Below are 12,939 nucleotides of genomic sequence, written 5' to 3' on the forward strand. Positions count from 1 at the left end.
CTCTACACATGGAGGACAATATTGGGGGGTCTACTCCATTATAACATTTGTCTTATAAAATGCTATTTCCTGGAGATTTATAAAGTGATCGAATATAAATGATTCCAATAAAGAGAAATGAGTTCCATCCATGTAGAGAATAGTTCCATTCATTCCTGGGGGGGGGGGGAGGGGTTAATTTCCTTCTAGTAACATTCTTCTCTTCTTCTACAGATTGTCCTATACTCACCTGACAGACAGTTCCTGCCCCCACCTGGCATCTGGAATAAGAAATAACCCGACACTGAGGACACTGGACCTGTCTGGGAACAATCTGGAGGGTCCTCATTTCAGGGATCTGATGGCGGCTCTGACAACAAGCCGGATAGAGGAATTACAGTGAGTATAACAGGACTGACTGAGACAATCATATTCTGGGAGAGTTTCCATTGAAATCTTCCAGAGACCTCTATGCCTGGCCTGAACAGAGCAGAGACAATCACTGCAGACATTTTTCCATCAGATAATTGAACTCACCAAACACTTTGCAACCATGAATATTTTTCTTGTATGGAGGACGTTCCGGCAAACTATACAATGTGGAAGAATTCTGTATATTTAGTGATATAGAGTAAAAGTGTCTGTCTTGAAGAAAGGATAGAAGGAAATTACAATGAAAGAGAAAAAATGACATCACACAGATACAGGGGAGGATACAGAAATAATGAGTGCATTAAAAACAGTGACCATAAACAATACATGAACAAAACTGAGCTGCATGGTCAAGTTGCCAGAAAGAAGTCTTTACTGTGCCAATGCCTCAAAAAAGCCTGGTTACAATACACCTGACAACACCTTGACACGTCTCTCCGGGCTTTTTTGTAGCATTGGTGCAGTAAAGGCTTCTTTCTGGCAACTTGACTACGCAGCTCATTTAAGTTCAAGTATTTTCCCATTGTGCTTCTTAAAAAAAAAAAAACACACCATCTTTTTACACAGCAGCCTGTATTTCTCCTGAGGTTAGATGGGGTTTTTCTTTGTTTCCCAAATAATTATTCTGGCAGTTGTGGTTGCTTTTACTTGGTCTACCTGACCTTGGCCTGGTATTCCCTGAATTTTCTACTCCTTAATAAGTGATTGAACAGTACTGACTGGCATATTCAAGACTTTGCATATCTCTTTATATGCTTTTATCTTTATAAAGATCCATTACCTTGTTACGCAGGTCTTTTGATAGTTCTTTCTGATCCTCATGGCTCAGTATTAAGCCTGCTCAGTGCTTCCATGTGAGAGCTAACTAACTCATACTACTTATACACAGACACTGATTGCAATTGAAATAGCAACAGATGTGGGAAATGAATGTTTATTTGCCATTGTAACCTGTGTGTCCCCTTGTGTGCCTGTACCAACATTCCAGGGGAGGGAAACTTTTGCTCAGGACTATTTGGGTGATTTCGGTTATCTTTAGGATTTAAAAAGGAGCCAAACAACTCTGTGATAATAAATGGCTCCTCCATGTCTTTATGGACCTTGCTTTGTGCACTGGTGCACAGTCATGTTGGAACAGGAAGGGGCCATCCCCAAACTCTTCCCACAAAGTTGAGAGCATGAAATTGTCCAAAATGTCGCCTTAAGAGTTCCCTTCACTGGAACTGGGGGGCCAAGCCCAAACCCTGAATAACAACCCCCACACCATAATCCCACGTCACCAAACTTTACACTTTGCACAATGCAGTCAGGCAAGTACCGTGCTTCTGGAAACCGCCAAACTCAGACACGTCCATCAGATTGCCAGACAGAGAAGCGTGATTGGTCACTCCAGAGAACACGTCTCCACTGCTCTAGAGTCCAGTGGCAGCGTGTTTTACACCACGGCATCCAACGCTTTGCATTGCACTTGCTGATGGAACGCTTAGATGCAGCTGTTCGGCCATGGAAACCCATTCCATGAAGCTCTCTACACACTGTTGTTGAGCTCATCTGAAGGCCACACCAAGTTTGGAGGTCTTTAGCTATTAACTCTGCAGACAGTTGGCGACTTCTGCGCACTGTACGCTTAAGCATGCGCTGACCCCGCCCTGTCATGTGACGTGGCCTACCACTTGGTGCTGAGTGGAAGCAACTGGGAACAACAGCCACTTTGTTATAATCTCACTAACAGTTGAGCGTGGATTATTTAGTAGCCAGGAAATGTCACGGATGTACTTATTGCACAGGTGGCCACCTATCACAGGACCACGCTTGGAGTCACCGAGCTCCTGAGAGCGACCCATTCTTTCACCAATGTTTGTAGAAGCAGTCTGCATGCCTAGGGGCTTGATTGTATACACCTGTGTCCATGGAGGAGATTGGAACACCTGAATCACATGATTGGGAGGGCAGGGCCCAATACTTTTGGTAATATAGTGTATGTGATGTTGGAGATGTTGGAGGAAGCACGGCCAATAAAATAAAAATTTGGCAATGTCATTAAAATTAACCCTGGAGGAGGCATTGAGATGCGCCTATTACAGAAACTTAAATACTTTAAAATGTTTAACGACTAATAGCGTCACATACGGCCAACACATGTGGGGGGGGGGGGGGTGGTAAGGCCTCCTCCAGTTTCAGGGCCTTATTCACAGGATTAGAATTGGAATTAAAATAAGGTGGTCGGTTTTTATAACTTTATATATAATTAGAATTGAACACGATCTTATGTAGGTGATAAATAGGACACACACATGATGATAAGTTGACGAATGATATATATAATGGGACCTGTATGGATCATATGTTTTAAAGTGATAATTATTATTATTATACAGTATTTATAAAGCGCCAATGGTTCGCTCAGCGCTGTACATTACAAAGGGGGACAGAACATGTGACAGAACAATAACAATACAATGCAAAACATGAGGGGATTGAGGGCCCTGCTCTTTCGAGCTTACAATCTAGGAGGGAGGGGATGGTGGTACAGGAGGAGATAGCTGTGGGGGATGGAGTGGTAAGAAAAGTGGAGGAGGTTGGCAAATTATGATAATAAAGGCAATTTTAAAAAAAGAAAACTAACAAACATGTGATACTTACCTGCTGTGTGCAGTCATTTTGTTCCTCTACTCGGGGTCTCCCGCTAGCGCTTCTGGCTCCTCCTTCCTACCAAGTGCTCCCACAGCAAGCAGCTCGCTCTGGGGGCACCTGAGCAGGCTCATTCCTAAGCCGCTGCCCTGAACATATATTCATACACCAAGCCGCAGTCCAACTCCTCCCCCTCTCTCTCCTCTTTGGGTCACTGGCTGTGATTGACAGCAGTGGTAGCCAATTGTTCTTGCTATTGTCACAGGAGGGAGAGTCTCCGGAAAGCCGAGGCTCCTGTGCACATTGCTAGCAGCTTACCAGTCCTAAGATGTGTTGGAGGCATTTATTTCCTTATTTCAGGCCTTTCCTTTATCTTCTCCTGTTGATCCCACCAGTAAAGCTGTGTACACACAGGAAGGTTTTTTTTTTGTTTGTTTTTTTCGCTCAGCCAGTGGGATAGAAAAAAAACAGATCCTTGTATCAGCATGATGATGTAGGGATCTCTCCCACTGAGATATTGTATTCTGACAGGGGGGCTCCCCTCCAGCCAGAATACACTGATTAGGGCTTGCACCCATTGGCTTTCCATTATGCCATTCAACAGACCGGCTGAACCAGCTGATTTTCTGCCCATGTGTACCAGGCTTAAAGTGGTTGTAAAGGATAAAGGTTTTTTACCTTCATACAGTACATTTTATGCATGAAGGTAAAATCCTTTTGTGTGCTGCTCCCCCCACAGCCCCCCTAATACTCACCTGAGCCCCCTTTTGATCCATGATGTGCACAAGAGCCTTGGCTGTCCCAGGACTTCCTCTTCTCATTGGTTGAATCAGCAGAGGGAGCCACTGTCCATCACAGCCAATGAGGAGAGGACAGAGGGCAAGGACGAGCTCCGGCTCTGTCTTATGGACACAAAGAGCAGGTCTCAGGAGCGAGCATGCACCAGTGCCCCCATAGCAAGTGGCTTGCTATTGGGGGCACTGGTCAAGGGGAAGGAGCACCAGTGGGGAATCCCAGAAGAGGAGGGTTGGATTGCACACAGCAGTATAACATCTTTTTTGGGGTTTCTCTTTTTTTAATTTGAACCTTTAGTACCACTTTAACACACTTGGTAGATTGTAAAAAATCCTAGATTGTAAGCTCCAAGCAGCAGGGCCCTCGAACCCCTCACGTATTGCATTGTATTGTTATTGTACTGCCGCATGTACTGTCTCCCATTGTAATGTACAGCGCTGAGCGAACTGTTGGCTCTTTATAAATACTGTATAATAATAACTTCCTGTGCTAGGATGACAACACTCACTGACTGCACTGTGTTTAGGAAAAGCAGTGTTGTCACCCAAACCTGCACAACTGATTTGGGCTACAAACATCTTCTGTCTACATCTTCATTACGGGGGGGGGGGGGAAATTAGTCATTTACAGACACTTTCTTGGAAGGAAATTACTATTGTTTGTTTGTTTGTTATAAGAAGAGTAGAAAGACAAAGCATTTCTGGAAGGATCAACTTGTTAAACAAGGTAAATAAATTAAATTCAACTATTGCAGCCACCACATTTGGGCTTCATTCAAATCTGAGCGTAGCGGTTTTCAGAGTTTTTACCGCAATTTTTTATGCGTTTATTATTATTAGTAATAATATTAATTAAAAAATGATGATGATAAATACACAAACAATCATAAATAAATACTATGTAACAATACATTAATAATAATTAACCCATAACCTCCTAACCCTAAAAAAGTAATAATTAATATTTTTATTATAAACACCTTAAAATACATTATTAATAATAATTCATTTCATATTTTTTTAAGGTTAAGGGTTAAAATTGATTTAGTTTTTTTTTATTTATCATGATTTTTTTTGTTTATATACTGTATGTACTTCTTATTTATTTTACATTTATTTATTCATATATTTTTACTTTTTTTTGTTTACTTTTTTTATTTGAGCAGAAAATCGCACAAAAATGTGCGAAATCACGCAAAAATACACCAATCACACATTTCTATTCTTTTCTATGGGAATCACAACGCGCCAAAGATGTGCACATCTTCCCAATCTGAGTTACAAAGGTAGCTCCAAAACTTTTTTGAGCTTCAGCCGTTCTGCTTCAGGCGACTTGGAGTGGAGATGTGAACCATCTCCACAGAGGAATATTGATTTTCTTTTCCCCCCTGAGTGTTTTTGAGCTTCGAACTTCACGCTGCAAAACGCTCAAGTGTGAATGGGGTCTTCAAGACTGGTAAGCTGCAATATGTCACAGTTTTGCTCTTGGATAGAGATATAATTTAACTCCTTCCGTGCTGCAGAGACCCCAAAACAATCTGGAAAATCTGACGACCTGTAGAATATAAATATGGTAGTTATACATTTTTGTTACATTATATTATGGTAACTGATTTTCAAAGCTATATTTTCAGTAAAAAAAAAAAAATACATTCAAATTACTTTTACTGCATCCTAACATAAAGTGTGCCCATCAGAGTGCCATTTACCATGAAATGTGCCCATCGGTGTGCCTCTGAGAATCTTTTTTGAAGTAGAAGCACACCCTACCTTGAGGGCAGACAAGGAGCGGGAGCCAGAAGAGGTAGCGAGCTGCAGGGGGCGGAGAACCTTGCTGAGGGTGGAGAGGCGCCCACATGACGTCACATCATACCCTGCGGGCAAAAAAGGAGCAGGAGAGATGCCAAGCCACAGGGGGCACACATGACGTCATTGGTTGCTGGGATGTCCAGGGTCCCAGCAACCAATGACTGCTGGGCGGCAGGGATTGGACAGTTTAGTCTGGTGGGCTGACAGTCCGGACAGGAGCATCGCTTGGTCGGTGTCCGCACCGCGGTCCGCCATTTAATGATGGCTGCTTTAAATCCTCTCTTCTAGGATCTTGAATAATTCCTTGTCAGATGAAACTGAAAGGGAACTGAAAAAGTTGAAATCCCTCCGACCAGAACTGAAGGTTTATACATGGTGAATCCAGAGGAAGAACCTCTGCTACAGCTGTGAATGGGATATTGCTCGGGATGACGAGGAGAATAAGAATTCGATATGAATAACCCGACTCAAGAGGGGAATGAAACATCAAAGAAGAACTAATCCACCCAGGACAGGATGGGGGAGGACTTTGTAACTGTTTTGTTCCCAATACTACTGAACATGAAGGGGTGACACTCCAGTCAGCCATGAACATTTTCCCCATAAAGTGACTTGGGAGACACGGCTGTCTCTAATGATCATCCTTGCATTCGTCTTCCACAGCTCATCCAGAGATAATACAGACGGAGTGATGAAGAGATGGCACCAGTGGTGTATTTAGGTTTTATGCTGCCCTAGGCAACACAAAAATTGGCGCCAATTGTGTGCCAATGACAATTTTCCAAACTTTATTCATACAAAAGCCTTATTAAGTGTTCTTGCGTGGCGACCACTTACTGTTATCTCACATATATATTCTTATTATTATAGCCAAATTTACCCCCCTAACTCCTCCCACAGTTTTTACACTACATAGACAGTAATATACTTAACTAGAGTGGGAACTGACAAAAGCTAGAGTGTGAGCTGAAAAATCAGGACATGATTTCTAAACTGCCATCACCCCCTCATTTTCAAGCCCACCTACACAAATCTTATATCAAAACGTTCAGCTATCCCTGCTGCCACTAAAAATGTCCACGGCTAAGCCATAGTCCTGATAGTTTTTACAATATGACCATTTGTTTGCAACTCACGCCGCCCATTGACATTCATTGAAACTCCACTCTAGCCACCTCAAATTTGAAGGGCAATTTCTAAACTGCGACTGTGCCTTCATTTTTAATATTTCAGAGACATACTATGCATCAAAATGTAGGTCTGGGTCATGTGATTCTCACAATATAAAGCTCTTTGATGTAGGATTTATAATTTTTAAACTACAACCATTTGAAGATGGCAACCAACAGTGAAGTGAGCAAGTTGGAGCAGTTTGTTTTTAACCGCTCTTCTCTGCCCTTGCTGTAGAGCGAGTTGCCATAGGAACCCAGGTGTGTGAGCAGGCAGCAGAGTGACAAGCCACTCCACCCAGTTACTCTGCTCACTCCAGTTGTAGACTACTGGTGGAGGCAAGAACACTTCACACAATTTCCACAGAAATTGCAGCTTTTCTAGTTTAACAATGTAATATTTATTACTGCGTTCTTTCATAATTCTGTTTGTGGGTTGGATGCCAGGCTGTCTAATAAGAGAGCCCAGCACTAGTTCTGTCATTGACTGCTATAGCAGATTGAAGGTCTACAGCGCTCTGAAAAAGTATTCCTACATTCATACCCCTTGAAATGTTCCACATTCTGTCATGTTACAACCACGACCGTCAATGTATTTGTATCCAGAGTCATTACTTTGTAGGACCCCCTTTGGCTGCAATTCCAGCTGCAAGTCTTTTTGGGGATGTCTCTTTGCACATCTAGAGAGGGACATTTCTGCCCATTCTTCTTTGCAGAATCCCTCAAGCTCTGTCAGGTTGGATGGAGAGCTTCTGGGAACAGCAAATATCAGGTCTGGCCACAGATTCTCCATTGGATTTAGGTGTGGACTGTAACTGGGCCATTCTAACACACGAAGATGCTTTGATCTGAACCATTCCATTGTAGCTCTGGCCGGATGTTTCCGGTCGTTGTCCTGCTGGAAGGTGAACCTCTGCCCTGGTCTCAAGTCTTTTGCAGACTCCTAATATTGCTCTGCATTTGGCTCTATCCACCTCCCCATGAACTCTGACCAACTTCCCTGTCCCTGCTGAAGAAAAGCATCCCCACCACATGATGCTGCCACCACCATATTTCACGGATGGTGTGTTCAGGGTGATTTATATTGTTAGTTTTGCTTTTAGGCCAGAAAGTCCCATTTTGGTGTCATATGACCAGAGCCCCTTCTTCCACATGTTTGCAGTGTCCCCCACATGGCTTCTCACAAACTGCAAATGAGACTTCTTATGGCTTTCCTCCAACAATGGCTTTCTTCTTGCCACTCTTCCATAAAGTCCAGATTTGTGGAGTGCACGACTAATAGTTGTCCTGTGGATAGATTCTCCCCCCTGAGCTGTGGATCTCTGCAGCTCCTCCAGAGTTCCCATGGGCCTCTTGGCTGCTTCTCTGATGAATGCTCTCCTTGGCCGACCTTGTCAGTTCAGGTGGGCGGCCATGTCTTGGTAGGTTTGAAGTTGTGCCATACTCTTTCCATTTTCAGATGATGGATAGAACAGTGCTCCGTGAGATGGTCAAAGCTTGGGATATCTTTTTATAACCTAACACTGCTTTAAACTTCTCCACAATTTTATCCCTGACCTGTCTGGTGTGTTCCTTAGCCTTCATGATGCCATTTGTTCACTAATGTTCTCTAACAAATGTCTGAGGACTTCACAGGACAGCTGTATTTATACTGAGATCACATGACACACAGGGGGACTCTATTTACTAACTAGGTGACTTCTGAAGGCAATTGGTTCCACTAGATTTTAGTTAGGGGGATCAGAGTAAAGGGGGATGAATACAAATGACACACTTTTCAGATATTTATTTGTAAATCATTTATCACTTTCCTGCCACTTCACAATTATGTGCTACTTTGTGTTGGTCTATCACAGAAAATCCCAATAAAATACATTGACGGTTTTGGTTGTAACATGACATGTGGAACATTTCAAGGGGTATGAATACTTTTTCAAGGCACTGTATATTCACAACTCTGGCAGACTAATCAAAGTGTCAAATGTCTTGTTTACTACAGAGAGGGAAAAATGAGAACCATTTCTAATCAAAATATTTATATTTAATAGTTCAGATTTACTTGTCATAAGAGAAGCAGAAACATCTTCAGATCGGTATGTTGTCTTCATTTTAATATAATACATGAATAAAGCAAATATTTGTACAAGCGCCTTACTTTTTCTTTCATTTCATCTGATTTAAAGTATCCGAGGAAGAGAAAGCTAATTTAGGGCTGGTTCACAGCAGTGCAGGAAATGCAAATTTCTGTGTGCGTTTTCCACACCGCAGAGGAATACGCTGCCTTTGCTGGACACATGCAGATGCCAATAAATGTTAATGCATCTAGAAAATATGTACATTTTGCAGCCACCAAATCGCATAGTACTGCAGTATCAGACAATTTGGTGCAGCATTTTTTAATGTAGCACCCTCCTTGTCAGCTAGGGGGAGCACTAGTTCCAATTGTTAGTGAGGAGGGCTGAGTAGCAGCCTGGGTGTGATAGTCAGAGGGAGGTCAACTTTTGGTCAGGGCTGAGTGGCTCTCCAGACCAGCTTTTTGGAACTTCCCCCTGCACTAGAACTTTGGAGGAAGATCTAGTAGCAGTGGGTAGAGGTGAGGAGTGGCTGGTCTGTAGTCTTAGAGGACCCTGGCCAATCCCTGACAGGAGGCATGGCAAGGGGCCAGGACATCCTTTAAGAGTAAATGAGCCTGCTCAGCAGCAGGGGAGTTCAGGGGGAAGATGGAGACGTGAGGTTGGAGAGGAGGAGGAGCCTGGGAGGGGGCCCAGATGGGGAAGGGCTCACCTACAGGCAGAGGAGCTTGGAGGAAGCAAAGCTTGGGACTTCACCAGCCCCCAGAAAGAGGACCACCTATGCAACAGGAAAGGAGCGGCCCAACTAGAAGGCCTGGTAGCAGCCACGAACCCACCATCGGCACAGGAGAAGGACTGAGTGAGTAAACTTGCACCCCTGGACCAGTGAGGGGAAAGATGCACTCTGCTGGGAAACTAGATTAGCTTTTCACCTGGGACTGTTTCACACTGCAGTGACATCGCAGGCACTGGATCCTGCCCAGGGATTCACCCAGTACAGCTGGATGAGGAGAGGATTCATCTGGGGTCTGGGGTGGTACAACAGGACATGCTGGCTAGCACTCCAGAAGAAAATGTTGCTGTGAAGGCTTGTACATAAATTATAAATAAATAAGTGATGTAGCGCTACTAAACAATAGCTACAAAAAATAAAAGTGACATAACTGAATGAAACGTCCATAATGAGTCCATAGATGTAAAATCAATTTGTAATAAAGATTCTTCCATAATTCATGTGTTTTCTTCTTGTGCTGATATCCCCAAACACCATCCAGTAGAATAGTGCCCATAACATACAGTGCCACCTCAGTGCTCACAGAACTCTCACCTCAGAGCACATGGAAATGCGCTTTATGACATCCAATAGGAAAACGGATTCTTCCATTTGTCAGATTGTCAAACCAGAGCAAAGGATCGGTCCCTTTACGGGTGATGGAGGTCACACATTCCTATCTTGAAAAGGGAACAAATGGCGTCTCCCATGGTGCAGGATGTACGAATATAAAATGTATAAAGTAGCAGTAATACACTCACATGTAGGAAATGAATAAATGCCATCAAATCATCAGATGCCGGCTTCACTTGTTGTCAGCTGAACTCACTATTCATGTCTGCCCAGAGCCAAGTGTCTACACAGAAATGATCGCTGATTTGGGGATTGAAGATGCTGTGTAAATACCGACACTCGTCCTGCTGCTCATTAGATCCCTTTTTATCCCAAAATGTTCTAACATTAAGTTTGTGAATGAATTTTTGTAAATCTATATATGTATCTGTTGTGTCCAATAGTTTATCTGGGGCAAATTTCAATCTTCATTCTAAAACGTTCAGTTGGTCCTCAGTGACCGCCACATCACTCAGGTTACACATGCCGACTTCAACCTCTCTTTTCCTTTTTCCTCTTCCCCCCCTCTACACCCCCTCCTTCTCTTTCTCCATTTCTCATATAGGAGCCTGTTGCTGACATCTGGGGATCTGATCTCCAAATCCCTCTTCCTCTCCCTGGTTGGAAAAATGGGGCTCCCCTCCCCCTGAGGTAAGGACCCCCACTCCACGGTGGACCCCCATACTCTCTCCTCCGAAAATCCCCTCCATTTGGGTGGGGGTGGGGTCTGGATAGTGACTGCCTCCATCCTTTTAGAGGTTCAAATCTATTTTGCATCGGTACCCTATAGAAAGGGGTTCGTTCACCTTTATGACTCCCCTCATTCTGCCTCCTGAGGGTTTCCTTTTGTTATTATAGTTTTGTGAACCTCTACTTTTCTGTGGTGAAGGAGGGCGGGTTCTATCACTATGACAATCTCTCTCCTCACTGGACGTCCTTGAACCCACATTATCTTTAGCTCCATCTTCTGGCCATTTATAGACTCCATTCTGTTTCTAGTCTTGTGTGTCTCTATAATACTTCATCTTTTTCTTTTGTGTTTTCTCCTCCACTTATTTACTCTCCTCCTGCAATGATTTTGTTCTCTCTGTAAAGTCGGTGGTGTTCTCAAACGGCATCATTTTTTTCTTTGAAAGTGTGAATTTTTTCTTCTAAAACTCCGAGTTTCTTTTTCCTCCTCAGGATAATCAGTTCTAAAAGTTTTCTCTACATGATTGAAGAATGAAAACCGTTCCTCCTCCGATTCAATCCCTACTAAACCGTCATTAGGGGCCCCTCCCACCTCACCCTCCTGGGTGTCATCCCCTCTGTAACAGATTTCTCCAAAGCAGCAACATCCCCCTGAGCTCTGATCTGTTTATCTGGAGCATTTTTAGGGGTCTGAAGTCTTTCGTTAAATCTGTGTATTCAGCTGAGTGTGAAAAAATATCAACAATCATTTTTTTGTGTTGAACAAAATCAAAAACCTCCATGGCTGCTGAGTGCAAACAAACAAACCGCACAAAATATATAGAAAACTTGTGCCAAAGGAATAAACAATAAATGATAATAAATGCTGCTGTTCAGAAATTGACTAAACATCAAAATATTCTCATAGAAGTGATACGGCAAAAATCCTACAAATAATAAAAATGGGGAAAATTATATATTAAAGTCCAACAAAAGTCCCAATTTAAAGTCCATTGTCCCAAAAATTTGTGAAAAAAATAAACAGAATTGTAACTTAAACTTCATACATTTTCCAGCATGCTCACATCTTCAGTGAAAAAAAAAAAACCCATTTGATCCAAACTCAGCAAATACTGAGAATTCTCGAGCGAATAAAGCTTTAAAAGACAACAAGACACGCCTGCAGGTGGGTGTGGTATCCTCAGACGTTGTCTTACTCTTTCAGCAATTTCTCACTGACTCTCCTTTCCAGATATTTCCACATATAGAGATAGAAAACATAAAAGAAAAGATGCCAATGGAATATTACTATATAACCAGAAAATATATAGAAAGTGCCAAAAACAGCCTTCCTTACACCCACATAAGGTGGTTAGACACCAATTTTCATGGAATTATCTGCCTCCCAAATCACAGATGATGATCCATCCTTACCTTCCTCCAAGCTCTCACTCATGGATGGATAAGGGTAATTTGTAACCAGCTTGTATTTCTCTCTTTTATTTTTTCTAATTTTTATTTATATTTTTCATAGATTTTTATTTTTTATATATATTTTTCTTCATATATTTTCTTATTTTTTTACTTTTATTTTTTGTTTATTTTTCTTCATTTATATAGATTTTTTAATTTATGTTCTATTTATATTTTTATTATTTATTTTTCTTCTATATATATATATATACACATACACATATATATACACACACACACACACACACGTATATACATACATATATACACACACAATACTTCTTTTATTTCTCATTATATTGTATTTTTTCTTTAATTTTTTTAGGGTTATTAATAATAAAGATTATCATTTAGTGTTGATAGTTTATATATTGCTTTGGTTCATATTGTTTGCTAATTGTAAATGACGTTCCAGTGGGGTATTCACCATGTAAGGAGATCGATCGGCAGCAGGGTATTCATCATGTAAGGAGATCGATCGGCAGCAGGGTATTCATCATGTAAGGAGAACGATCTGCAGCGGAGTA

General features: G+C 42.0%; 2 protein-coding genes across 3 annotated transcripts in view; one reads left to right on the forward strand and one right to left on the reverse strand.

The window, feature by feature from the left end:
- LOC149433836 (NACHT, LRR and PYD domains-containing protein 12-like) overlaps positions 1-8,960 on the forward strand; it is a gene marked incomplete at its 5' end in the record, with an annotated part of 66,126 nt that extends 57,166 nt beyond the window's left edge. The window contains 2 exons of the mRNA XM_089664380.1: positions 214-378; positions 5,934-8,960. Of these exons, the coding sequence (XP_089520506.1) occupies positions 214-378; positions 5,934-6,024 (256 nt within the window). The remainder of the gene's footprint in view (positions 1-213; positions 379-5,933) is intronic.
- Positions 1-12,939, reverse strand: part of LOC149433837 (uncharacterized) — a 190,931-nt gene that overhangs the window by 15,826 nt on the left and 162,166 nt on the right. The gene's annotated exons all lie outside the window — the stretch shown is intronic.

Source organism: Staurois parvus, unplaced genomic scaffold (genome assembly GCF_062004578.1).
Source record: "Staurois parvus isolate SC_StPar_1 unplaced genomic scaffold, SC_StPar_1.0 ptg001903l, whole genome shotgun sequence".
In the NCBI taxonomy this organism is placed as follows: domain Eukaryota; kingdom Metazoa; phylum Chordata; class Amphibia; order Anura; family Ranidae; genus Staurois; species Staurois parvus.